The following is a 27,764-nucleotide window of genomic DNA, read 5'->3' as shown; positions in this document are numbered from 1 at the left end:
CTCATTATGTATTCCAGGCTGGCCTTTAACTCTATAAATACCCTGGGCTGGCTTCAAACTCCTAGCAATCCTCCTGCCTCAGGCTCCAAAGTGCTAGGATCCCAGTGTGCCTCGTCATGTCCCACTCCAAAGTTTGTCCTCTGTCCCTGTGGTGATCTGTGTCCTGGACCTGCCCATATATGCGATGGAACTGATACAGGGCATATGAAAGACAACCTCCAAATAATCCAAATAATGTAAGGGAAACATAAATCTCAACCTGCTAGATATCCAAAATGCCAAGTTCACATCCTCTAAAATCAAAGAATGAATTCTAGGAACAATGGAGATTAAGAGTAAGAAGTTGGGCTGAGGATTTAGCTCAGTGGTTTCATTGCCTGCTGCACAAGCGCAAGGACTGGACTTAGATCCCCGGTACGGGGTGGGGGGAGAAGAATTTATTGAGAGAAAGATAGCTTCTGTCTAAGAGAGACAGAAGAGGGACCGGAAAGTGGGTTGCCCACCCAACCTACTTTTCAAAGGTGTTTTATTGAGCAAAGCCATGAGATGAGGCCGGTTCAAGGTGGGACAAAACTACAGTCAATTAATACGATTACAAGTATAGTCCCTTAAGTAATATTGATCCAATAGGAAATCATGAGGTGGGACAAAACTGCGATCAACCAATAAGGCTATAAGAAGTATAGTCACTTAGGTAATATTGATTAAATGGGGATCAAATAGGGAAGCTAGTCACGTAGCAAGGTTATATGGACTGAAAAAGGATTTCCCAGAAGGAATGGGCTAGGGAGGTTTGGTCCCCACCCAAGGTGATTTATGAGTATTTAGAATATCAATCACTGCTGCTCATCCCTAGGGAAAGTATGTGGGTGTAGTTGTTCTTTTTTGAATCCTCGCCTTTAGTAAATGAGCCTCAGACCACAACTGTCTTTGGTACTGAGGGCCCAACCTTGCCTAACTGCCTTATAATATTTTCTAACTAGCTTAGCTATCTACAATAGAATGAAGAAAGTTAGTGTTGCTTTCCAGATTGAGACAGGAAACTAGCAAAACTTTAAAGTGGGCTCAATGAATGAACAAGTGGCCACACAGCTACCGAGAAAATTATGGATAGGGATTTAAACCCAGACAGTCCCAACTCGAGGCCAGGAAGATAACTGAGGCAAAGAGCCAACAGGACTTGAAGTAGCCTGATAGGAAAGAAGCAGGCAACTGAAGGAGCTTTTGAATGATCAGAGAGGAAAGAAATCAAATGCTTAATCCAAGAGGCAACTGCTGCTCTGCCTGAGATAAGGAAGCAGAGCGCTCAGGAACCCGGAGGTAAAATGCTTCCCATGTAGGGGCCACTGCCTGTGGAAGAGGAGCCATGTTTGCTGTCCCTAACTAGGCTGGCTGTCCTTTCTGGGACTACTGTCTGTGGGTCTGCTGGCCGTGTTTCTATCTTGTAATAAACTTGTTTTATTTTAGCCTTAAAACTGGCCCATGTATGTTTCCCATCTACGTGTGGCTCTGGATGCATGCTAACCAGTGACAATATTGTGATGTGGTATGAAATGCATATTTGGTCTCCATCCTTGGTTCCTGGCACAGAGCTCCTTAAAACTTCTACTTTCCTGAGTGATGGGGACAAGACAGATGTCTTTTGTTATTAATAATGAGCCCAAGGCCGGGGATTTAGCTCAGTGGTACCACACCTGCCTTGCAAGTACAAGGTCCTGAGTTCAATACCCCACCTTCTACCCCAAAAAAGCCCTTTTCCACCACCCTTGCGTTCCAGCTTGGGCGGTAGGGGTGGGGGTGGGACTAGTAGCCATGGAAACCAATCACCTGATGAGAGGGTTGGAACTTTCCACCCTCCACCCTACTTCCCCACTTCTGCCTGGGGAGTGAAGGGGCTGGAAACTGATTGATGGTCAATGGCCAATGAGGTAATCAGTTGTGCCTATTAATGAAGCCCCTGTAACACCCCTAACTAACAATGATTGGTGAGGCCATGCAGGTACTGGGAGGCTGGTGTGCCCAGAGAGGCCATGGGAGCTCCAAGATGGCCCCATCCTGACCCCACACCTTGTCTTAGGCATGTCTTCTATCTGGCTGTTCCTAAGTTGTATCCTTCATAATAAACCACTAATCTAGTAAGTAAATGTTTTCTGACATGTCAGTTGTTGTAGCAAATTATTAAACCTAGGAGGAGGTCACAGGAACCCCCAATTTATAGGTAGTTGGTTAGAAGTACAGGAGGCCCAGGACTTGCTCCTGATAGTTGAAATGGCAGCAGCCTTGAGGGATGGACCCCTTAACCTGTGGGGTCTGATGTTACCTCCCGGTAGACAGTATCAGGACTGATATGTAGGACCCCTGGTGGGTGCTGGAGAATTGGCCAGTGGTGGGGGGTACTCCACACAACACTTGTGTTATGAGTGAAAAAACAGATCATAGCAGTTATGGAACACTGAATAGCCAAATCCTATTTTTATATTAAAAAAGAAATGTATGCATGTAAATCTCCAAATATGATTATATATGCATGAGTCTAGAGCGAAGGCTGAAGTAATGACCTCTGTGGCTTGGGAGTGGAGTTGCTGCATGTCAGCCAGAGCTGCCATAGCAAAGTACCACCGGCCAGGGTCACACAATGGAAATTTTCTTTCTCCCAGTGCTGGAAGGTACAAGTCCAAGATGCAGACATAGGCAGGTCTGACTTCTCCTGAGGCCTCTCTCAGAGGGCAGAGGGCAGCCTCCTTACTGTGTCTGCCCATGGGCCTTCCCCTGTGACAAGTATCCCTGGGGTGTGTCCAGTACTAAGGATCAAACCCAGGGCTTCACATTGAGCTGCACCCCCAGCACTTTTGATTTTTTTTGGTACTGGGAATTGAACTCAGGACCTCACACTTGGCAAGCAGGAGCTGTGGCACTGAGCTAAATCCCTTGCCCTCAACTTTCCTTTTTTTTTGGTGGGGGGTACTGGGGATTGTACCTGGGGCTCTTGCATTGAGCTATATCCCAGCTCAATTTTTCCTTTTTATTTTGAGATAGGGTCTCGCTAGGGTGCTGAGTTGCTCAGGCTGGGCCAGAATTTGTGACCCTCCTGCCTCAGCCTCTCATAGTCCTGGGGTTACAGGCATGTGCCACCATGCTAGGTTTCAATTTTCCTCTTCTTAGAAGGACACTGGTCTGACCAGATTGGGGCCCTACCTTAATCACCAGGAGCAAGCCTTGGATCTCCCATACTTCTGACCAACTGGCTGTAAGTTGAGGGTTCCCATGACCCCTTCCTTAGGTTTGATAATTTGTTATAACAACACACAGAACAGCAAATTTTATTATTTTTAAAGGTTTTTTGTAGACTTTAAGACAAATGACCCCTAAGCATCCACCTCCTTCCCAGGTCTTCTCTGAAATCTGAAGAGGGCAATGACCTCCCCCTCCAAGCTAGGGACACTCACCCATGGGGCCCACTAGGACCCTTTCTGGGTAGGCAGGGTACAATAAGGACATTCTGGACCTGCCCAGGCCTGACTCAATTATACAGACCTTTGTCATGGCCTGACATAGACCTCAGAGCCACCCTGTGGGGCATCAGGTGGATAAGAGCCATCCTGTCACCTGGGCTCAGGGTTTGGAGCTTCAAGCTCTGCATATTTCATACCACGTCACCCATCCTTCCCTACACAGCTCCCAACACAATGACTACACAACGTGGCCAGTGAAACCCACAGTAAAATGAAATGTGGGCTGGTAATAAAGTGAAACCTGAGGAGTTCATTACAACTTGGATGAGGGGTGGGATGAAAAATGTCATTGCCCAGAGCAGATGTTAGGAGGAGCCAGGAACAAAGACGGGCACTCATCTGGCTGATGAGGAGAAAAATGCGAAGAATGGGATGGGGCTGGCACTGACAGAGTCTCAGGAGACAGTGGTGCACTGGGCTTTCCTACAAAGCCTGGGTCAGAAGTACGTAGGTCCCCCTGGGTCTGGCACTGGCCTTCACTTGCACAGCAGCATCAGGACAACCGCCCTCCCCACTGGGGTCCAATCTCATTGCAGGTCCCGCTCCGTGGACACTGTGAGTTTGCCCTCTGGGCAGCTGGCTCTGTGGCCTGGAGAGGTAAGAAAGAGGTCAAGTAGGGCAGAACCATGAACCCCAGCTGACAGCAAGCACCAACCTCTGGTCACACGGTCACACATGTGAGGTCATCTGGACCTCTGGTCCCCCTGCAGTTGTGAGATGACCATAGGCCGCAGGTGGACGGTGACCCAGGTGACACCAGCAGATGAGCCAGCCAGCTTTTCCCAGCCCAGATTGCTGACTTAGAATCACTGTTATTTTAAGCCAGCAAATTTTCACTGGTTTATTACGAAGCAAAAGATAAATGCAACAGTGGAAGGAGATCTAAATTCAGAAACAGCATTTGAATATTTATAAGATCTTACTTAGCATATTTAAATTTTTTTTCAGGGCTAGGGATTGAACACAGGGCCTTAAACATGCCAAGTAAGGGTCCACCACATTTTTTTTCAGTACTAGGCACCAAGTCACTTTTTTTTTTTTTTTTTGGTACTGGGGATCAAACTCAGGTCCTTGTGCTTACACAGCAGGCGGCAAAACCACTGAGCTAAATCCCCGGCCCTCCTGGCCCCTTTTTAAGCACTAGGGATAGAATCCAAGGGCACTCCACCACCCCTTTCTTTTTCATAGCCAACCTCTTTTTCTTTTCATTTTTTTGGAGGGACAAGGTCTTACTATGTGGTCCAGACTGGCCTCAGACTTGTGGTGATCCTCCTGCCTCAGCCTCTTGAGTGCTGGCATTACAGGCATGCACCACCATGCCTGGCTCCATTTTATTTTATTTTTTGAGACAGGGTCTTGCTAAATTACCCAAGTTGGGTCAAACTCTCCTGTCTCAGCCTCCCAAAAGGCTAGGATTCCAGGTTTGTGGTATCACACTCGGCCACCACCACATTTTTTATAGTTTAGTCTATTAGTGTGCAAGAGTTACTTAAATGATCTGGGGAAAAATGTGCTTATTAGGTGTGTAAATCTCTTCTGTAGAAGCACAAGGTGTTTAGGTACTGACAACTGTATTTCAGCTCTGTGAAATGTAGTTTAAAATCTATTTGGGAATTTAATTACCTAAGTTTATAATTGGCATTCATTTTTAGAAGAATTTAATCTGTTGAATTTATGAGTTAATTAAATATTAATCTAAGGACAGTGAAAGCAATTGTTCTTATTTTTATAAAAATTAGTAGATTTATAAATAGAAAACTAAATTTGCAGGTTGCTCTTGGATGTTTAAGAAAAACTAGCTCTTTTTAAATTTATATGTTTAATAAATACAGCATTAATTTAAATACAGGCAGCAGTTGGTAGCTTTTTTCTGCATGAAAGCCCCTCTGCAGCATTAAAATTCCTCAGCTGACAACACTGTCCTGTGGCCCTGCTGGAGGACTCTGAAGTCCAGAGACTTCAGGCTTGAAGTGCCCTATACGCCTCTTCAGTGCCCAGCCGATGGCAGGGTTCTATAAAGACATCTTCTCTGTCCTGGGGAAGATCCTGCCCAGACTTGCTGTGCCCTTGGCCCGGGACCTGCCACACGAGGTCTTGGGGGACTGTGGGCTGGAGCTCTGTCTATCTAGGCCCCCATGTGAGAACAGAGTTGAGTTCCAGCAGAAGGAAAGAGGAGGAGCCGGTACCGAGTGGGCATTTTGGGAGGAGATGCCAGGGTGTCCAGGGTGCTTTGGAAGGCCACCTCCTGGTTAGGCAGCAAGACTTTTTTTTTTTGGCTGGGACCCAGTGCTGTCTCCATATCCCCCTCTCTGGACTTTGCCAGGAAAGGTATGTTAGGGCAGAATGAAGACCCTCCAAATGTCCACATCCTAATCCTTGGATATGGTGTCCTGGTGGATTAACTAATGGTCAACTTGGAATGCCCAGATGAACTGAGTCAGTGTGGTTCTGGGTATGGAAGACCCACCTGAGGATTGTTACCAATGGCATAAAAAGAGAATTGAAGGGGAATACTATTGCTGTTGATTTTCTTGGAGAAGCCTGCCTTACGGTGGCTGGTTTTCCTGATACAAACTTGGCTGTTCTCCTGTCAGAGCTCGGGTCCTCACTGTCACTGGGGATGGCTGTTGCTCTCATCAGGGAGCTCTGATCTTTGCTTTGAGCATGGCTTCCTGGCTCCAGCACAGATCCCTCAGCCTGGCAGCACAGAGGCTTCATCCCACTGGTGCAGGCTTTTTAGCTTCCACCACTGGTCTTTGGGCCTTCCTGGTGCAGATCCTTTTTTTTTTGGTACCAGGGATCGAACTCAGGACCTTGCAATTGCGAGGCAGGTGGCGGAACCACTGAGCTACATCCCCGACCCCTGCAGATCCTCAGTATGGACTCGCATAAGACATTGCCGTGGGCTCTAGGCCTCTGGCTGGACTTCTGGAGGACATTGCCTTGGGTTCTAGGCCTCTAGCTGGACCTGTGTGGGGGATTGCTGTGGGATCCAGGCCCTCAGCTGGATTCTTCAGGTCTCTAGTGTATGGACAGATCTACTGCACTCCTCTGCATTTAACTTTTTGGGTGAATTATTATAAAATAATACTATAAATTATGTCTTATTTTGTGTGTGTGTGTCCTGTATTAAATCTATTCCCTTTGAAACACTGACTACAACAGGTGTTTTTTCTGGCAAAGAGGAATTCTGCCCTGATCCACATAGCGTGGGGTCTGAAGCCAGGGAGAGGAGTGGGAGATGAGCAAAAATGAAGAAAAATGAAGAACACCAAGATTACGCTTGAAAGCTGGAACCAGGTACAGCCATGGCCTGTTGGGAGCTAATGGCAGCCTGGGGTCTGGTGCGCTCTTTGTTTATAGTGTAAGACAAACAGGAGAGAAGGCAGGGTAACTAGTGCTACGTGGCCTAGGCTGAACATAGCATGCTGAACGTAGCATGATTGTCTCGTGATCTGGGCATGCATAGAAAGGGAACAAGGAAGAAGGATACATAATATAACTGTCTCCTGGGGCTGTGCCATCCAGGGTCTACAATCTTAGACAAACAGACACAGTCTGTTTGATTTATCTAGTTTATGAAGGTGAAAGGGAGTAGGGAAGAGGCGAAGTGCTATACTTGGACCTTGCACTTGCGAGGCAGGCAGCAGCACCACTAAATCCCCAGCCCTGGACTTTTTTTTTAAAACAGGGTCTCCCTATTCAGTTTAGGTTGGCCTTAAACTCACTATGTACCCCAGTCTGGACTCAAACTCATGGTGATTCTCCTGCCTGAGCCTCCTGAGTGCCACCACACCCAGCACCAGCTGACTTTAAGTAGAGATTATTATGGATTATTCAGGTGGACTCATGTAATCTTTGAGTCTTTGTAAATGGAAGAGGGAGACAGGCAGTCAGAGGGAAAGGCTGGCTGGGCCTATAGCTAATGCCTATAATACCAACTACTCTAGAGGCTGGAGCAGGATTATTGCAAGTTCAAGGCTAGGCTGGGCAACTTAGTGGGACATAGCTGGGCTGGGACATAGCTGAGTTATCGGTATGGTAGGGCACTTGCCTAGTGTGCATGAGGCCCTGGGTTCAGTCTCCAGTACCAAATTAAAAGAACAAAAAGGCTAGGTGTGGTGGCACACACCTGTAATCCCAGCACTTGGGAGGCTGAGGCAGGAGGATCATGGTTCAATTTGAGTCCAACCTATAGACTACATAGTGAGTTCAAGGCCAACCTGGACTAGGTAGGGAGACCCAGTCTCAAAACAAAACAAAACAAAACAAAACAAAGAAAGGCTGGAGTGTTGGGAAGAAAGATGTCACACTGCTGCTGGCTTTGAAGCTGGAAGAAGGGGCCATGGGTCAAGGAACAACATGGGTGGTCTCTGGAAAAGTTGTAAAGAGCTTTTCCCCTAGAGCTTCCAGGAAGGAGCATAGCCCTGTGGATTCCTTGATTTTAGTGACTCATGTCAGATTTCTGTCCTACAGAACTGAAGGATAACAAAGCGGTATTGTTTAAGCTGTTAGATTTGTGGTAACATCACAGCAACAATAGGAGACTAACTCAGAGGCTCAGTCACATGTCTCACATCAGGAATCAGTGACATCTGCCTAAGCATTTAAGACTGCAGATGGGGATCAATCAGGCCTGGGCCAAAGTGAGGGTGGAGACTCGAGACGCCAAATCTCAGTATGGTGTTGACCTCAGGCCAGTCCTGGCTGCTCATCTATCCCACCAGTTAATGCAGCTAGAGGCCGTTGGGATCCGAGGACACAAGGAGCTGCTGGCTGGTGCCCAGCTCCCCATATACAGCCAGCAAGGCCACTCTTGAGATGCTGAGTTATTGGAGGTGATGGACACATGGCCAGCTGAGCTCAGCCTGAGGGCCTGAGGCCCACAGCCTGAACCACTCCTGCTGACCCGTTTAGGATGGGGTTGGAGGGCCTGCTCGTGGTCCTGGAATATGGGGGGTGTGTGGCTGGTCCTTCTTTTATGGCCCCTGGTTTCTGATCTGTCCCACTTATCCTCTCTCCCAGACTGATCAGTGTCTACTTCACTTCCAGGTGTCTGTGCTGATCCTCCTCCAGTCTGATTTTCTGTCTAAAGCTGCCCAGGGTTATTACCCCACGGGCAGACTTGCAACCTAGGCAGGCCTTATTCCTAGTATACAGCTTAAGAAGCTGGAGTCTCCAGAGGCCACTGCACCCAGGCAGCAAGGCCAGTACTGGATCTTCTTTGGGACCCTGGCTCCGTAGTCTCAGGCACAGAAATGCATCTATTTTTTTTCCCCCCTCAGGGCTGAGGTTGGAAACCGGGGCCTCACACATGCTAGACAAGTGTTCTACCACTGAGCTACACCTCAGCCCTGAAATATAACCATTATTATTATTACTATTATTATTATTATTATTATTGCGGTAATGGGGACTAAGTTAGATCCTCAGCCCTTGTAAGAAATAAAAGGAGAGGGCCGGGGATTTAGCTCAGTGGTGAGTGGTGCTACCACCTGCCTTGCAAGCACAAGGTCGTGAGTTCCAAACCCAGTATCAAAAAGAAAAAAAAAGAAAAGAAAAAGAAATAAAAGGAGAAAGAAAAACTTGCAGCAAGGACAGGCTTTATTATTTAGGATAAAGACTTGGAAGGGGCCATTGGGTCCAAAGTGCAAAGTGCAACTCTCTCTTACAGAGTAAGGGTTTACCTATAAGGCGTTAAAAAGACCGAGGAGCCAAGTGTTGTGGCATATGCCTGTAATCCTAGCACTCTGGAAGCTGAAGTAGGATTAGTCAAGAGTTGCAGGACAGCCTGGGCTACATAGTGAGTTCAAGGACAGCTTGAACTACATAGAGATCCTGTCCCCCACCCCCCAAAAAAGGCCCGGGATTTGGTCTCTGAGTCTGGGGTCACTGGTCCATCTGGTGTTTGCACAAAGTTTCCTATTCAAGAGGTTCAATGTCTCTTGATCTGGAATGTTTTGTACAGTAAACAGATTTAATGGGTTTCCTAATTACGAGGGACAGAAGAATGTGGGGAAGGGTCACAACTCATGGGAAAATGTTCATAGCTTTTCCTTTTAGCCCTTTTTATTCATTTTTTAAAAATCTGGAGAGAAGGTCTTGGTAAATTGCTAAATTGCTCAGGCTGGGCTGGAATTCATAACCATTATTATACTTATCAAAAATAACTTTAAAACTAGGTGTGGTGGTACATGCCTGTAATCCTAGATCTTTGTGAGGTGGAGGCAGGAGGACAGCAAATTGGAGCCTAGTTGAGGCAATTTAGCAAGACTCTGCCTCAAAATAAATAATAAAAAGGGCTGGGGATGTAGCTCCATGGGAGGCCCGGGTTAAATTCCCAGTGTGCAAAACAATAAAACAAACAATATGTATATGTAAAATAAAAATATCTTTAAAATCTTAACAGTAATAGAAAAAATATTAAAATATTAGTATTTAAAAATCCATCCTCATATTCTGGAAAGAATTAGGGAAATAAAAAAAAAGGAATTAGGGAAATATAAAGAAAAAATCACCCCATGGGCTGGGGATTTAGCTCAGTGGTTCTGCTGCTTGCCTTGCAAGCACAAGGACCCGAGTTCGACCCGCGGTACCAAAAAAAAGAAAAAAGGAACTAATCACCCCAATTCTTCCATCCAAGAGTGGCACTTGGCACCCAAATTTCTGCCATCAAACCCCACTCTTGCACCCGAGACTCCCTGTCTGCCTTAGATTCAGCGCCGCCGCGCCTTCACCTCTGGGGTTACAGGTCTGGGGGAGGTCGCTCAACCGGATATACTCGTTCCGGGCACCTGTCATCTCCCGGTGACCAGCGAGGACTCGCGGCTCCTGGGGACTGAGACGGGATGGGGAGTGCTCGTTTCCCCGAGTTCGTCCCGCGCTCTGAGACGCGTCCGCTCGCCCAGGTGTCTGGGAGCTGCAGGCGGCGCCGGGGAGCCGAGATTCTGCTGTCCCAGGAACTGAGGACGCCGCTACAGTGGAGGAGGGACTTGGGGACAGGGCGGGCGTGGGCGGTGCTCTGGCGCCCGAGGCGGGCGGAGGCCCGGGCGGGGCTCGTACGTGTGTATACAAGTGCGCGGCCCCAGCCAGCAGCCCGGACTACAAGTTCCAGGGTGCCCAGCGGCGCGCGCGGGTTTTCTGGCTGCGCCGCCCGCCGGCTCCAAGCAGGTTGCCCTGTGTTGGCACGCGCCACCAGGTCCCTGAGTAAATAAGGGAGAGAGTCTCCCGAGCACCGTAAATAGAGTCCAAGTGGGCGGAGAACCGCCGCGCGACGCCAATCCATGTCGCTGCAGGGCCTCGTGTCCGGTCGCCTGGCACAGCTGCGCGCGGCGGGGCAGCTGCTGGTCGCCCCGCGCCCCTGGCCCGGTCCCCCGGCGGGGGCCTCGAGGACCTGGGGTAGGGCGTGTGGCCCCTCGGCGTCCCTAGGCGCGCTCGGACCCCGCGCGCGGACCTCGGCGGGAGTTGGGGCTTGGGGGGCGGCGGCGACAGGACGGCCGGCCGGGGTGCGCACCTGGGCCCCTCTGGCCATGGCCGCGAAGGTGGACCTGAGCACCTCCACCGACTGGAAGGAGGCAAAATGTAAGTGGGAGCGAGAGGGGTGAGGGCGACCCACGTGGGGCTTCCTGTCCGACAGAGCCCTGGGAGCACCCTCTCCCACGCGAGACCTGGGAAGTTGAGGGCCCTCCGCCCGCAGGTGGACCCCTCCCCCACAACCACGCCCCCTCCGCGCGTCCTGCCCCCCACGCCCGCCCCCCACATCAGGTCCAGTCTGCCGGCAGCCTCCCCATAGAAGGGTCCCAGGGCACCTACTGTACTCCTGTGCAGGAGGGAAACTGAGGCCCAGGGCCCAACCCAGTTCCCTAAGGTCACTCAACCAATTTGGGGTTAGGATCCAGACCTCCTCATAGTATGGTTCTCAGGTGGTGGCATCTGAGGCGCATGGTGGGGCAAGGACTGAGGGGCTGGCAGCCTGTCTTGGGGGTTAGATGGCACCACAGAGTGACCTCCCTGGGCAGGTCTGACCTGCCCAAACCCGACCCCAGTGCAGGTCTCCTGGGCACGTGGTCTGGTACCCTTTGACCCTCCTGGCTTGTGGCCACTTGGGAGCAGTCTTTGCCCTTTCCTGGGTAACAGAGGTTTGAAACTGGGGAGCCCATGGAGTTGGGGTGTTTGCCTGTGAGGACCACAGATCTCTACACCCCCAAAGAAGCAAACTACTTCCTCCTTGTCCTTGAGGGACATAGGTTCTGGATCCATCAGGGATCCTAGATGGGCATGAGTCCCTTGACTGGCAAAGGAGGAGAGGGCACCTGCAGAGCCCCAAATAGCCCTGTCCTGTGCCCAGCTGCTCCTGTCCTTCAGAGCCTGCCCCTGACTCCTGGGACTCCTGGCTGGATCCTCTTTCAAAAGGGCATCAAACGCTACCCATTGGGTAGCGTTGGGTTGCTGGCTGGTGTGACTCAGGGCAGGGCTGGACGAAAGGGAAAGTGGCTGTTTGGGCACTGTAGAAAATAGCAGTAGAAATCAGAATGACTTGTTTCTGTGTTTGAATTGCATTGCCTTCCCTGGGACTCTGAAACACCTTATATTGCTCTCTGAGCAAACAGAGAACCTGTCACCCCTCAAATCTTGCTGGTTGCAGCTGGCAGAGAGCCCTGTATACCAACCACCCTGCTCTCCGTCAGGAAAGATCCAGCCCCTAGGTCCCCCCAGCCACTGGGAGTACTGGGCCTGGAGAGGCCATGGGACGTGGGCTCCCAGGCTGTGACTTCTGCTGGAATTGGGATTTCTAACCACTCATGCACTGCATTTCTTATTGGGTGTCTGGCATGTGGCCAGCACTGTTTTGGTGCTGGCATACAGCCATGAGTCAGACCAGGCCAGGGCTCCCTGGCCTCACAGAGCAGGAGGAGGGAACAGTAGCGATGTATTCAGGCAGAGGAGATGATGCCAGGTAACATCAGCACCATGAAGAGAGTATGGCAGTGGAGTTGTGGTGGCACATGCCAGTAATGCCAGTTGGATAGGAGGCTGAGGTAGGAGGATCCCAAGTTTGAGGCCAGCCTGGCAACTTAGTGAGACCCTATCACTAAAAAAAAAAAGGGCTGGGAGGTACCTCAGTGGTAGAAGCTAGCATATTTGAGGCCCTTGATTTTATCCCCAGCTCCATGGGGGAAAAAAGTAAATAGAAAGAAAGAAAGGGCCATAGGGCAACCTGAGCTGGCAAGGTCTGAGGCTTCTCAGGGGAAGTGACCTGAACTGAGTCCTGAGAGGAAGGAGCTGGCTGGAGCAGGAGATTCCAGGCCCATTGTGGAATGAAAGCTGGTCACAGCCAGGGGACAGTGCTAAAGTAGGGGGTCCCACTGCCACCAACTGCAGTCTCATCCTAGAAACCCACAGATGCCAGCACTCAAGTGCAGCACTTTACAGTTGGTGTCAGATGGTGGGCTGTGTTGTAATCCTTTGTTGCTGTGTGAGAAAGTGCCCCACATCTTAGTGATTTGAGACACTGCTATGTGTCATCTTGGCCACAGATGTCAGGAATCTGGGAGTGGTTAGCAGGGTGCTTCTGGTTCAGGTCCCTGTGAGGTTGGCAGGGGCTACATCAGGCTGGAGGGTCTGCTGCCCCAACATCTCACTGACGTGAGCACGGGATGCAGGTGCAGGGGCTGGGAGAATAAGCTGGAAGCTGAAGTGCCTTTTGGTGACTCATCTTCAGAGTCCCACTCTACCTCTTCCACGTTACGGACTTAGAAGTGAGCCAGGAGCCTGGACCACACTCCAGGGGAGGGTAGGTGGGCTCCTCCTGTTGTTTTTTTTAAATTTGTTTTATAGGTGGTGCTGGGGAGGGGACCCAGGGTCCCATTCATTTGAGGCACACACTGCACCCTTTGAAGGGGAGAATCAATGGGAGGTCTGCAGGGCTGGCCCAGCTGGCCTCTGCCTCTGATTGGTCTAAGCTGTGGTGCTTCCCACTTCTGACACTTCTTTCATTATGTTAAATTGCACTTGGAGCTGAGTTGGATCCTGCAGTGGCATGCACCCAGGGTCCCAGTCTTGAGTGTACAGTGCCCACCCCTCGTGTGGTCACCCCTGTGGGCAGCAGGTGACACATTGCCATCCCCAGAAAGAACTTCCTCTCACTAGTGCCCCCTGGAGGTCGTCGGTCTTCTCACTCTCCGTTTTGTCTCTTCCTCCTTTTTTCAGTACTAGGAATTGAACCTCGGGCCGTAGCACTGAGTTACATCTCCAACCCTTTTAAATTTTTATTTTATTTTCCTCAAGTCATTAAGTTGCCCAAGCTGGGCTGGAACTTGTGACCCTCCTGCCTCAGCCTTCCAGTGTTGGGATTACAGAGCTGCACCATCACACCTGGCTGAGAGTCCAGTCTTATTGGCAGACTCCTACAGTGCCTGATTTCACTGGCCAGCTGTGCATTTCTCCAATTTAATCCCCTCAGTTCTGGGTGCACCATGTCTCCTTATCCCCTGCGTCACTTTCTCAGCAGACTGAAACCATTGTGCTGTGAAGGCAGGTGGGCATGAGGGGATTTATAATGAGACTGCTGGGGCTTCTGGGCCCTGGTCTCTGTCCTTTGTCCCAGCCCACACTGAGGACAGAGCCTTATGCTAAAAAGAGGAGTGGCCTTGCTGACTTTAGGCCTGGCTAGTCCCCAGTGCTATGGCTTCCATGCTCTCCAAGCTTCATTTTCCTCATCTGTAAAATGGGACAATGGCACCTGCTTGGAGATTGTGTTGGGACCTCATGAAAAGGGATAGTCAGGTAGTGGTGTTGCATGTCTGTGATCTCAGCACTCTGTGAGGCTGAGGCAGGAGGATCCTAAATTCGGGTCCAGTCTGGGCAGCTTAGCAACTTACAGCGATCCTGGGGCCTAAATGAAAGGGCTGAGGATGTAGCTCAGTGTGAAGTCCCCGGCTCAAAAGAGTGGCGCCCTGCATAGGGTCCCTTTCCTTGTCCCTGCTGGTGCCCATCTCTTATCTCTAATCTGTGATGGGCACAGCGACCCTGGGAGCTTGCAGTCTGCAGTGCTGGAGGTGCCCCTGCACATTCTGGGCCATGTGTCCCCTCCCTGGTGGCATCTGGTTGGGCTCATAAAACACTGGGCAGGGGCCAGGGCTGATTTTAGGTCCCAGGGGACTGATGTGACTGTCAAGCTGGCACATTTTCCAGGAATTAGGGGCATGGAGTTCTCTCACCTGTCATGGGGATGCAGCCTTGGCATGTGCCAGTGCAGGTGGAAGCAATGGGGACAGCCCTGGAGTGCCTTGTGCTCTGTCACTCCCTTGGTGTGCCATAGGCTTTGCCGAGCCCCTGCCTCTGGGGCATGGTGACCATTCAATCAGTGCCCCTCCCACTGAGTCCAGACTCCGAGATGCATTCTGGCACCCAGTGCTGTTAGCCCTGCCCACCCGCAGTTTCCAGAAGCTGAGCCCTCTTCGTGGCCTGCCCTCGCCTCCCTGAACACCAGCTTCAGAAGTGCCATAAAGACACTCCTTAAAGCACATCATTGAATTCCCGTTTGTCCATTGTACTTTATGGCCCTGGTGGAGCCGCTTCCTCCTGCTCAGCTCTGGTGCCCATGAGCTGCTGGAAGCCGAGTAAGGGGTCAGGCTTCCCCATCAAAATTTACTGTGAACATCTTTTTACAACACTTGTCTCAGTGAGCTGTGAAATACTTTCGCCTCTGCAAAAATGAAAGAAAATGAAAATGCGTGTTTTACATCTTTGATAAAAAATAAAACTCACTTATGCTTTAAGTCTGTATCTGCCCTGGCAGGAGGAGGTGGACTGCGTTAGAGTGCATGGGGTGCGTGCCCAGCCTCACAGGGAGGGGGCAGCCTGTGGTGCACGGGTGGCGGGTGAGGCCCAAACCTCAGGGCAGAAGAGAGGCACAGTTGACTTTTTCCTTCCCGGTAAATCAGGGACCGTTGTGTGGAGTATAGCAATTTCAGGGGTCAGCTGGGCTGAAACCTTGTTCTGGAGATGGGGACACTGCACTTGGCATGCTGGCCTTTCGAGGTGCTCATGGGACCCTCAGAATGGCAGGGACAAGCTGACAGATGTTCCCATGGTTGGTGCCAAGCAGGTTGGTGGCAGAGCCAGGATTCTGTCTCCGGGAAGCAGTGCTGTCTCTAGGACTTCAGTGGAAAGAAGGGGTCACACAGACCAGGTCACTGTGGTTGGGGGGGACAATTCCCCATGTTTCTTTTATTTGCTTGTGATCAGAGGTGTACATAAAGCAAGGCGGTGAGACCAGCCAGTTGATATCTGCTGAAGGGCCTGGGGTGTCTCTGGTACCCTGGGCTGCTCAGGGCCGACCCAGCCTCAGTGGCGCCACATGTGCATGGCTGGTGGGTTGGTCTGTAGCCAGGCAACAGGCTGTCATCCTCACAGCAGGAGCCTTGGCTTTCTGGCCCTGGGCCCAGCTGGCTGGCAGTGCCCACACTCGGCCATGCCAAGGCCAGGGGCCGTCTTCAGGCATGACCAATATGGGGACCCAAATAATTTTAGTGTATGTGCTGATGAAACGAGCACAAGGGACCCAAATAATTTCAAAAGCTCCTCCACCTCCTAAGTGCTCCAGTTGGAAAACAATTTCTCCTCCCCAGTTGTGTCTTGTCTGGCTTGTCTTGTCTCTGCTCACTGACAGGGTGAGTGAGGTGGATGTGTCAAGTTGGCCCCTCCTTTCTGACCCCAGTGCAAGCCACTGGGGTCTCCACTGCAGAAGTGAGGAAACTGAGGCTCCAGAAGGGCAGCCACCCTTGAACGTGATGTTGGGCGGTCCGGACCCCACAATTCATGGGGCCTGCTGTGCAGGAGGAATAACAGCACCATCCTAGCAGGGAGCTGGCCCCACCAGTTCACCCTGACACCCTGGGCTTTGCTGTCTGGCTCAGCCATTCTGGCTTCTCCCCATTTCTCCACCCCATGCTCCCCTATCCTCAGGGCATTGGCACACGTGGGTCCCCTTGCCTGGAAGAGCCATCTCTTCTCAAACTCCCCCTTGGTCTTTGGCTGTCAGCTCATTCATTTAATGGTTCATCCCACAGCTCCCCATGGATGTTCACACGTGCTGTGCACTGTGCCTGTGGTGGGGGTGACTCTTAAGAGGCCTACAGCTGGGTGGGACTTGAGGTACGAGGAAGGAAAAGAAGGGACCACTGGTTTAGGGTCCAAGAAAAGAAAGGGAAGAGGGGCCAGGTGGGAATACCATGTTTTGGAGGAAGGAGTCAAAATTGTGTTTTGCACTTGTGAGCTTTGAGGGATGAGAGCAAGGGGGCCTATGGACTGGCTCAGAGTAGAGGAGGGCCAGCCTGGTACATAAAACAGTTTGAATCCTGGGATTGATGTGGAGATCTAGGGAGGGTATGGGTTGAAAGAAGAGGCGAGGCAGCTGGAGACTTCCAGTCCACAAGGGAGGATGCACCAGGTGTAGTGACCATGACCTTGACCTTGGTGAAGAAGGGGCTGAGGGGAGCCTGGGAGGGAAGATGTGGAGGAGGCCCGTAGACAGCGGGGGAGTGTGGGGTCCAGGGGCCATGAGTGTTTGAGGACCAGGGCAGCTGGGCAGGGGGAAGAACAAGGAGGGAAGGACCTTCATGCCTGGTGACCAGAGGGAGGCAGGACCAGGCGCCAGCAGATGGGGGAGAGGGGGAGGTGGGGGAGAGAGCTAGGGGAGGTAGCAGCGTCTGATGGCTGCAGTTTCTTTCTCAGTGTCTCAGTGCAGCTGGAGGAGGAGTGGGGAGGGAAAGGGAGTCCATTTCCAAAGCAGAACTGCAGCCTCCAGGGGGAGAGCAAGAATTTGGGGGGAGATTCTGCTAGTGGTGGGGTTTCCTCTAGTGACATGGAGCTCCTGGGAACAGACCAGAGGGGTTGAGGTTACCTCCTCCTGGGTGCTTTCCTGTTCTCCCTTCCCCTGGAGCTCACCTGCCTGGATGCTCCATAAATATTTATTAACTGATCAAGCCTGGCCTCTCCTCTACAATTCGGTCTTTTCCCTTGGAGGTGCCACTGACCAGCAGCCCACCTCTGTGCTTATATACACTAAGCCCGGACCACTAATTATGTAGCGCAGATCAGGAGGTAGCTTTCCGTATCCTTGTTTCTTTTTTTGAGATGGGGCCTTGCTCTGTAGCCTGGCCTGGGCTCAGATTCCTGGGCTCAATCAGTCCTCCTGCCTCAGCCTCCCAAGTGCTAGGTCTACAGCTATGTGCCACTGTATCTGTGTCTCTATAGTGGAGGCTTGGAGGGTTCTTCGGCTTCTTTCCAATCTTAGCACCCCCTTCCGCAAGAAAGGAGCCCCAGGGCACCTCAGATCTTGTTCCAGGTCATGTGCCTGGGAGAGGAGGCAGGGAAACGGGGTGTGAGCATCGGGGGACACTAGAGAGGGAAGGTGGTAGGAGTGGCCTTGGCTCTTAGAATGGCAGTGGCACTTTTCAGGGATGGCCTTAACCTGTGTCTGGTGACAGCATTTTTGACCTAATTATGGTGTCTGGGGTGAAATGGATCCTTACCAGGCCTTTGAGGTTCTGCTGTGGGTCATTCCCCACCCTCTTCTTAGATGTCCCTTCTGCTGGGAGTACTCTTCCAGCTCAAACTACCTCCCTCCCCTCTCCCTTCCCAGTGTCCCCCAGGGTTCCAGTCACCTCCTCTCCCAGCCCCAGAATGTCTCTTTCTTGGTCTTTCTCAGAATTTGAGTGCTAGATTGTGTGATACTTGGATCAGCCTCAGTGTCTGTGACTGGATTTTATTTTATTTATTTATTTTTCTGAGAAAGAGTCTCACTATGTAGTCCAGGCTGGCCTTCAACTCACTAGGTGGGCTAGGCTGGCCTCCAACTTTCACTGACCCTCCCACCTCAGTGGTCTGAGTGCTGGGATTATAGGCACACACCTGGCTTCAGCTGGATTTTAGGTTTGCAAGGGCCACGACCTTGTTTACACCACGTTAAACAAGTGGCCCGAGTATAGGACCTGCATGTCATAGATGCCCAATAAATGCAGTGGACCCAGGTGAGAAGTGGCTGCCACACATCATGGTCCTGGCTGTAGTGGCAGTTACAAAGTTTGTGGTGCTATCTGCTGTTTCTCGTAATCCCCCGTAGCATTGAACTTGACTCTGAACTGGGCCTCTCTGTGGTGTATGTCAGCCAGTGCTCTCACTCTCCTCGGGGTCTTGTCACTAGTGCACGGATGAAGGATAGAGGCTTGGATGGATGAATGGCTTTGGTGGGAGAAGGGCATTTCTATAGGAGCTTCCAGGAGGCGGCCCTTCCGCCTTCACCCCCTCCTACCTGTTTTCGGATGCCTTTTGAGTACCTTGATGCTGTGAGGCCTTTGCTGCATGCACTCACCACCCTACCCGTCCTCCGGGCTGCCCCATCGCCTGAGCTTGGTGCGCAGGCAGGCATGGGCCGGCAGGGGGAGCGCGTGAGCCGCCGGCCTGCTCGGTGGCGAGCCCGGGCGGGCCCCCCTTATCCCGCTTGGGGTTGCGGCCGCCGCAGGGGGAGCCTCCCACCAGAGCCAGAGTCCTTGGGCAGGTGACCCTGGCTCTCCACTCACCAGCTCTGTGACCAAGGGCAGCCTTCCAGCCCCCCTGAGCCTCTGCTTCCTCATTTATAAAATGGGGACATTTCCAGCCTGGCGGCCATTGACCGGGGACCTCAGTCAGTAGTGAGGATGGAACTCATCCATCCTCAGGAAGGATGTTGATACCAGGCACCAGATCTGCTTGCTTCTGTAGTTTTGCGTTTTGTTTTGTCTTTTTGCTGTACCAGGGGTGAAACTCAAGGCTTTCCCACTGAGCTACATCCCCATCTCTCTCTCTCTTTTTTTTTTTTTTTTGGTACTGGGGATCAAACTCAGATCCTTGTGCTTGCGCAGCAGGTGGCGAAACCACTGAGCTAAATCCCTGGCTCCCATCTCTTTTTAAAAAGTTGTTTTTTTGTTTTTTGGGTTTTTTTGGTACCAGGGATCGAACTCAGGACCTTGCACTTTCAAGGTAGGCGGCAGAACCACTGAGCTAAATCCATAGCCCAAACAGTTTTTATTTTGAGACAGGGTCTTCCTAAGTCACTAAATTGCCCAGGTTAGGCTGGAACTTGAGATCCTCCTGCCTCAGCATCTCAGAGTGCTGGGATTACAGGTCTGTGCCTACATCCAGCTTTAGTTCTTCAAAGGCAGTTGGCCTGTCCCCAGATCATGTTGAAAATGTGACTGGTTGATAATGTAACTGAGTGCCACCAAGCTGCCAGACTTAGCATGTGTGAGTCTGAAATTATTCTGCTGGGGAAGTCTTAATCTTCCTTCTATAGATGAAGAAATTAGGGACCTAGGGAGATGGGAACCCAGCTGGGAAGTGGCCAGGCTGAATTCTGAACCAGTCTGTGGTGTCTGAGCAGTTCCTCCACCCGTCCTGGCCTCAGTTTCCCCTTCTAAACAAGGAGAGCAGGGTAAGGTGTTCTTGGGGCTGCTTGGATGCCAACAGGCAGGGAGGGGAGTGTCCCTCCCCCCACAGCACCATGGGAAGGGTGGATGGGGGGCTGGGTTTCATCCTTAGAGTAGGCAGGATTCCCATGAGGAAGGGTAGGCCTGGGGATGGGAGTGACTGGACTATGCCCTCTCTGCCCACCCTGACTCTCCTTCCTGCCCACCCACCCTGCCCTGCAGCCTTCCTGAAAGGCCTGAGTGACAAGCAGAGGGAGGAGCATTACTTCTGCCGGGACTTCGTGAGGCTGAAGAAGATCCCAACATGGAAGGAGATGGCAAAAGGTAGGCCTTGCTCTTGCCAGGCCCTGGTTGGCTCTTTGGCGGGCACCCCCTTTAGAACCCTGGTTTGGGAGAATTGTGCAAATAGAAGACTCCAGTGCTTGCTCTGTGGGGGTCCTCTGAGTGTGCTGCCTCATTTAGTTATTCACATGGCCTGAAGCCAGTACAGTTTTTATTACCAAGACACCTGTTAGGGAAGAGGCACTGGGCCACGAAAGCCACCTGCCTGTGATGACTGGGTTGTCTGGAGCTGGGATTTGCACCTGTGGAGGGCTTGCTTGTAGGGGGGATGCTACGAATTTATGCCTGGTAACCAGCAACCCTGGGCAAGTCACTTATCCCACCCCACCCTCAGTTTCTGCATCTGTAAAGTGGGGACAGATGACATTACCACTGAACCTGCCCATAGCAGTGTTGGAGGTCCTTCACAGCAGGTCCTTCCTCACTATGCCAACTGTCAAGGTGGGGTTGAGCCGGCCTGTGGGCCCTGACTGGGTCCCTCTGCAGTGGGGGCTGTCCTGTGACTCCCAGCCCTTGCCTCTTGCAGGAGTGTCTGTGAAAGTAGAGGAGCCCAAGTACAAGAAGGATAAGCAGCTGAATGAGAAGATCTCGCTGTTCTGTTTCGATATCACCAAGTTAGAGGTGGATGCCATTGTCAACGCCGGTGAGTAGTTGGCCTGGGCCAGAGACTCCGGTAGCTGCCCCATTGGCTTGGCTCTAGTCTGCCGTACAAGGCATGGGTGGGCGCCACCTGGCTCCAGAGAGGCTCAGCTGTCAGGCAAGGATGGCCTGCTGGCGCCACAGGAGCCCAGTATGTCAGCCGCTTGGGCTCCTTTTCCCTCTAAGCCCTGACCCACAGTGTCGGGGCACCTCGCTCTGCTGTGCTGCCTCACAGCTCTGAGAGCCATTAGCGGCAGGAACAGGGGGAGAGCATGGCTGGAACCAGGCTGGGCTGCCCTGCCAGGAAGGCGGAGGGCAGGCCCTCAGGGTTCTGCCTGGGGATGCTGCGGCCCCTTTCCTTCCTCTAACTCCCTCTACACCTGGGCAGGTGAGGGAGTGTGCAGAGGGAAGGATGGGTGCAGGGAGGCCCCCTGCCATTCCCTGGCAGCTCTCCAGCAGCTCTGGAAACAGGAGAGGCTCGGCTTCCTGAGTGTGTGCATCCTCCTCTTGCTGGCTTGGCAGTTTATTGTGATGAGTGCAGAGTCAGAGACGGCTGCCTCTTTGGGGGAGGGAGACAGGCGGCTGCTGCTCTACTCAGCCAGTAGTGGCTGTCTGGCCGAGGTCAAAAGGCTCTGGGGGAGGTCTCTGGAGTGCTCTGGAGTGGGATGTCAAGGGCCAGTCAAGTCCAGCAGGCATGCAGGTGCTCATGGACTGAGGTCAAGTGCAGTGAGGGCTGGGCCAGCTGGCTTGCTCACTCTGCCCCCCCCCGCGCCTCTTTCTCGGGGCCCCTACCCCCAGGCCCTCTTGTCTTGAGCTCCAGGTCAGAGAGAAAACCCTGCCATACCCGCCTCTCCCCAACTGTGCAGGCTCGGGCCCCCCCCAAGAGCCTCTGGAATCTCCTTCCATCTCTCTCTGGGCTTGCAGTGGCTGTGTGTGACCCCCGTGTTGGCAAGGGAGCCATCCCTTGGTGGTGCCTCTGGGTGCGATGCTGTTAGTGACCCCTTGATGTCCCTAAGTGACCAAGCTTACAGAACGTGGGCAGAGGTGGCTGCTCGCCCTGCCCCAGTCCTCCTGCTTGTGGTCTCAATGGTGTCTCTGACAGTGGCATTGCTCTGCATTTCTGCCTGGATGGTGTTGGCGGGACTGTAGTCACATGGGCTATGCCCTTTCCCCCATGTTGCCTGTTGCAGGTACACAGGGAACAAGTCACCTGTAGACAGGAGTTCCCACTCAGAGTGGTTGGTGGGGAGGAGCAGAGGGTGACCTTTGGGGTTCTCCTGTTGGTTCTGGTGAGTGGCCCCCCCAGGACACTGGCACAGGTCGGTGGCAGCGAGGTCTGTGAGTCCATCTGGGAGCCACAGAGCTCAGACAGCCATGTCTTGGTTGGCTGATGCCATGGTGGCCCAGGGGAGAAGGGCATTCTTGCTGCCTGTCTGTGTGACACGGCCTGGGCTGGCCAAGGGGACGGTCATAAAGGCCCACAAGACCCGCCTGGTCCATGGCCCCTGTGACTACAGGTGAGCTTCAAAGTGGCCAGGGGACAAGCGGGCATCTTGGGAGCTCCTTTCCAGCCCGGTTGGTAGTTGACTTCGGTGTGGGCCATGAGGGGGACCCAGGACCAAGGCAGTGTCACAGGATGCAGATGGAGCAAGATGGAGGCTGCAGCCTGATTAATGGCTCCTCCTAAGTGCCCTGTGACTGGTCAGACAGGTGCAGTGGCTCTGTCAGCTCCTTAGTCCAAGAAGCACTTTAGTGCTAGCTGTATCTGGCAGTGCTGAGGCTGGGGCAGGGGACGTTGTTTGCAGTTTCTGTGGGGACTCTGCTTCTCTCTGTACCTGCCTGGCCTCGTTTCCTCCTCTGTACTGTGGGGATGATAGAAGACCACCTTCGGTTTGTGGGAATGCTGAGGTGTGAATGACACTGTAGATCCAGAAGCTCATCACTGCTGTGGGGTTGGGGCTGGAATCAGTGCCCTTGGTGTCCTCCTGGGTGTTACCCCTACCTAAAGATGCCGATGGTCAGCTTTCACCTCTCCCTGCTTGCCTCAGTTTACTCAGCACCTCCTGGCATGTTTTCCTGGGAGCTACTCCTTTTTCTAGTCTCAGTCCTGAGGACCCAGGACCAACCCAGAGCCCCAGAGAATGGCTGTAAGGGCCTGGACATGGGATTCCCACACGGAGCCTGTGCCCAGGCCTTAGGGTGGTCTTGGTCCTAGTCAGTCTTTGGGCATCCTGGGGGGAACCTTACCCCCACCCCACTCGGGAGGGTCCCCTCGGCTGTGGCTCCATCTCGGCCAGCCCGCCCACCAGGGGGCAGCAGAGGTCGCGCTTCCTCGGAGCCCATAAATCAGCCTGTTTATTAGCAGAATAAAAGTCGTAGACAACGCGGGGCTTCTCAGGGCTGCATAAATCTACGTCTGTGCCTCGTGAAATCCATATGTGCTTAATTCATATGTAAAGTTTCAAGCAAGAAGAGAATACGTGTCCATTAAATTCTATTTGAATTGATTATAATCATTAGCTGTGAATAATTGCTTCTCAGTGCTGGACTTGGAGCCACCACAATAGGCAAAAGGAGAGAGCAATTATCTCTGGGTGGGAATTTTAAAATTTTTATTTTTGAAGCCAGGGGCAGTGTTGGCGCCATGGGTGTTGGTGACCCATGGAGACTGGGTGAATGTTGGACGGAGCTGGGGATTGAGGTCTGGCCAGAACTTCTGGATTTGGTGTGTGTGGGTCTCCTTTTGTCCCTGCTGCCAGATGGGGTTGGGCATCACCAGCTGGGCCTCACTTCAGCTGCAGGGACCCTGGAGGGAGGGATGCAGGGGGAGCTGGGGAGGGCCTGTGAGGGAAGGGGGATTGGGACCCCAGTCCCTTCTCTAATCCCTGCCTCCACCCTACTTCCCTTCCCCTCAGGACTTTCCCACTGCCCACCTGGCATTCGAAGTCCAGGACAGATTTTTACCCTGACTTTCTTGGTGTTTGTAATAGGATTTGGGGTGTGGTGGTAGGAGTGTGTGTGTGTGTGTGTGTGTGTGTGTGTGTGTGTGTGTGTGTGATGGGAGTGTATTGTGTATTGTCTGGTATGAGGAGGGTTGAGGTGGAGGGCTGGGCACAGAACACAAGGAGGATGCCTGATGGGTGAGTAGCAGGGCTTGAGGTCTCAGCAACAGCACAAGCCCCTGACCCTCCCAACAGGCACACTGCACCCCACCCCAGGGGCCCTGGCCAAGGTCACTTGCTAGTGCAGTGCCCAGGAGAGGTTCAGGCCCTGACCATCTGCGCCAGCCACGGCTCTTGCCCATGAGGACGTGCCACATCGGTCTTAATTAAATGGTGCTGCCATGCCAGGGAGATAAGCCAGGGGGCCCTTGTGTCCCCCTGGATTCTGAAAAAGCAGGAGATTCTCAGGGACAGTGCCTGCCGTTCCAGGCTGGTCTGTAGCTCTTAGGGCCATTTGTAGGGGGAACTTGGGTCTGAGGGTTTCCACCTGGGAGGGTACCACAGCTTCCAGAGTGTTTGTATCTTCTCTTTGCCACAGGGCATGACCTTCACTGGACCACCTCTGAGCCTTTGAGATTCTTGCTTACCAGGCCTATGCCTTTGTGCCCTTGTCCCAGACAGGAAGTGTCTGGGCACAAAGAAAGACCCCTATTCTTGGCCAGCCCCAGGGTCCAGCTGCCCAGCTGTGACCTTGAGGGCACAACAGGACAGCACATAGATGAATGCAGTGCTTTGTGCAAAGACATTCAGAATCGTTGCCCTCTTCATTGCAGGCCAGGGCATGAGGGTCATGGCACAGAGGCCAGGACAGGCTGGAATCCTTGGAAACTCCGAGTCCTCATAAGAAAAATGGCTTCAGGTTGGGGATTTAGCTCAGTGGTTCTGTCACCTGCCTTGAAAGTGCAAAGTCCTGAGTTTGATCCCCAGTACCAAAAAAAAAAAAAAGAAAAAGAGAAATGGCTTCACTGTCAGCCACACCCCTCCATGTGTGTGAGGGTGGTGATGCCCTTAGGCCATCCAGTGCTAGTGCCCTAGCAAGCGAGCACAGAGAGCCCATACATTAATACTGGGGAACTGAGGAGCAAGAGCAGCTAAGCAGAATATCATGTGACAAAGTACTGGAAAGAAGTACTGTGCAACACCTTGGGGCCCAGTTAATTCAGCAAGAAGGTGCCTGGAGCTGTGGGGGATCTGGGAGGGCTTTGAGGGGCCTGGGTGTACAGGCCGGGCCTGGAGAACCAGTGGGAAGCCGTGTTTCACTGTGACAAGCCTGCCTCATGAGGAGACTTTTAAGCCGATTATTTATTTAAAATAAGGCAGGAAATGGTGCTCTGCTTCCTTAAGTCTTGGGGCTTTGATTTGTGAAAGTCTGCGGACTGTCACTTATCCTTGTCCCCCTCGGAAACCCTGGCCTCTGTCCAGCTGCCTGGGGGCAGTGGAGCAAGCCAGGCCACCGAGCCAGCAGCCCCACCCCTGCTCCTGGCTGTCCCTGGCCACTGCTGGAGTCAGTGATTTAGAGACCGCCTTGATGGACTAGCAAGCAGGGGGGCCGCAGAGATGCTGACTGCCTGGTGGGAAGTGATCTGACGCTAAACTGTCGCCGTAAATCGCTTTATCTGTCACTTCAGATTTAAATGTGTTTGCTGAGGCTTTCAGGCCTCCGAGACAGCAGAAACCTCTGCACAGAGGCAGGGGCGGCGCCTGGAGCCACAGCCAGCAAGGCCAATGTGCATAGGGCTCTGCAGACTGGAGTGGACCGGAATGGGCCAACCTGTTAGTGCAGATCCCGCCCGCCCTGGCCTGGTGCTCCCTCTTCCCCTGGGAACACCAGGTGCCACTTCCTGGGTCTGACCACTCTCAGCCTGTGGGGCCATCTCACAATGCGCATAGCAGGCAGGACAGTCATCAGATTTCAGTGATCAGACTCAAAGAGGTGGCAGCCCCCATCTCACAGGTAACTGAGTCAGGATTGGAACTCAGGGCCTTCGGTTCACCCAGCCGACTTTCATGGTGGATAGACTGCACCAGGAATGGGTGGGAGTGGGTCTGCACTGTAAAGCACCATCTCTAATCACAGACAAGGGGTGGCATATGAATGGAAAGGGAAGCAAAGTGCAAAAAGGGAGTCCTGCTGCAGGGGCTGCCTGGAGGAGGGGTGCTTGAGTTGAGTAGGCCTTGTGTGGGAAGTTGGGCAAGGCCATTCAAGGGGAGGGAGGGACTATACTGACCAGGAGTGGGGAGTGGATAGGACAATGCAGGTGAGCTCTGAAGGGATAGGATTGTGCTATGGCTGTGGCCTGCTCTTGAATCAGGGCACTTGGACAGACTTACTGCAGTCATTTCACATGGGCTGCTAGGTGGAGAACCAGTGGGTGTGGGAGCACAAGGAGGTAAGGACAGGGGTGCCCAGACATGGGAGAGGTCCCCCTCCTGGTTCAGGCTCTGTTTGCATGGACCCCACGCCCCATCTCCTGCACTGTAATATCAGCCACGCTGTGTCAGTGGTGAAACAGGCTCAGAGACGTGAGGCAGCTAAAGGGATAGGAAGTTTGCCAGCCTCTGGAGCCCCCAGGAAATTGCTCTGTGAGATAGGATGAAAGACCTGCTCTTCATTTCCCATTTTCTAGCTGAAGTTTGGTTCCCAAGTGGGCATGTTGTCCTCTGCCTTTGCTGCTGGGTAGCTGGAGGTGGGTGGGGAGCGTCTGGGCCCAGCCCTGTGAGGCCCAGGTCGGGGCTGCAGCTTCCTGGCCTTCCTGTGTCCCCACCGAGCCCCCACCCTGGCCGAGGGCTGCCTGTCACCTGCAGCCTGTTCTGGGCTGTTCCCTCCACATGGGGATGCCCCACTGTGCTTGTGTCACCTCCTTTCTGAGGCAGGCACTAATGTGTCCCCCATTTTGCAGATGAGGAGACTGAGGCCACCTCAGGCCACTGTACTGGTGAAAGGCAGTGCTGGAAATCAAACCCATGTCTTTGGAACTGGGGGCTTAGGGGGCACATGGCCAGCTTTGCTTTTGCACAGCTCCCTCTGTGGGGGAGGCCAGTGGGGACAGGGGACAGGCAGCCCCTCCCTGTTAGCCCAGAACAGCCAGCTACCACAGGAACCTATTCCCACCACTGCAGCAGCAGGGTGGCTCATTCCCACAAGGTCGAGCCGTGGTTATATAAATTCATAAATGATGGATCCCTTCTGAATTATTGAGAGTCCCTCCTGGGCCTGCAGGGCCTGGTCCAGTGAGCTGAGCTGTGGCCGGTGGGTGAAACATGAACGGTCCCTGGAAGGTCCTTCCACCCCAAGGTCTTCTGTCAAGTCACTTGTTCATTTACCTGACCTTCCTATCATTTCCTGGGCAATGTGAAGAGGGGCTCTGGACCTGGACCCTGGACCCAAGAACTGTGTCCTGGGCTTCAGTAGGTGTTTGTTGAATGAATGAGTGACCAAATGCCTTTGAGAGTTGGTCAGATGGCAGGAAGGACAGTATGAACCAGCAGTGACTGGCTCTGGGACCTTTCTTTCTGTCCCAGCGCAGCCCCCTTCTCACACTTCTGGGCCAGATGGGGCTGACTGATTTCATAGATGAGGGGAGTGGGAGACATTTGTAGCAATCCTTCCTCCCCCCAGGTTCCTGGCTCTTTGCAAGGCCCTGAGGGGACAAGACTTGTCTTCACAGCATTTCCAGGTGAGTCATCTGAGGCCCAGAGAGAGTGATCACCTTTTAGGGTCACAGCAGGGAGTGGTAAAGCAAGGTCTCAGACCAGACCTCCTGAGTCAGCTCTGACCCTCTCCGTGGCCCTTTTCTTCC

The 27,764-nt window shown here is 52.7% G+C and overlaps 1 protein-coding gene across 2 annotated transcripts in view; it reads left to right on the top strand.

The window, feature by feature from the left end:
• The first annotated feature begins 10,628 nt into the window (after positions 1 to 10,628).
• The window catches only part of Macrod1 (mono-ADP ribosylhydrolase 1), a 142,345-nt gene continuing 125,209 nt past the window's right edge, over positions 10,629 to 27,764 (top strand). For both annotated transcript variants that reach the window (XM_004852550.3, XM_004852551.3), the window contains exons 1-3: positions 10,629 to 11,093; positions 20,204 to 20,305; positions 20,850 to 20,966. In XM_004852550.3, the coding sequence (XP_004852607.1) occupies positions 10,796 to 11,093; positions 20,204 to 20,305; positions 20,850 to 20,966 (517 nt within the window). In that variant the 5' untranslated portion in view covers positions 10,629 to 10,795. The remainder of the gene's footprint in view (positions 11,094 to 20,203; positions 20,306 to 20,849; positions 20,967 to 27,764) is intronic.

This window comes from Heterocephalus glaber, unplaced genomic scaffold (genome assembly GCF_053883595.1).
Source record: "Heterocephalus glaber isolate CG9 unplaced genomic scaffold, H.glaber_assembly_v1.0 deba00000594, whole genome shotgun sequence".
Classification (NCBI taxonomy): domain Eukaryota; kingdom Metazoa; phylum Chordata; class Mammalia; order Rodentia; family Bathyergidae; genus Heterocephalus; species Heterocephalus glaber.
Note: the sequence above shows the minus strand (reverse complement) of the source record. Positions and strands in the feature narration are given on the sequence as shown.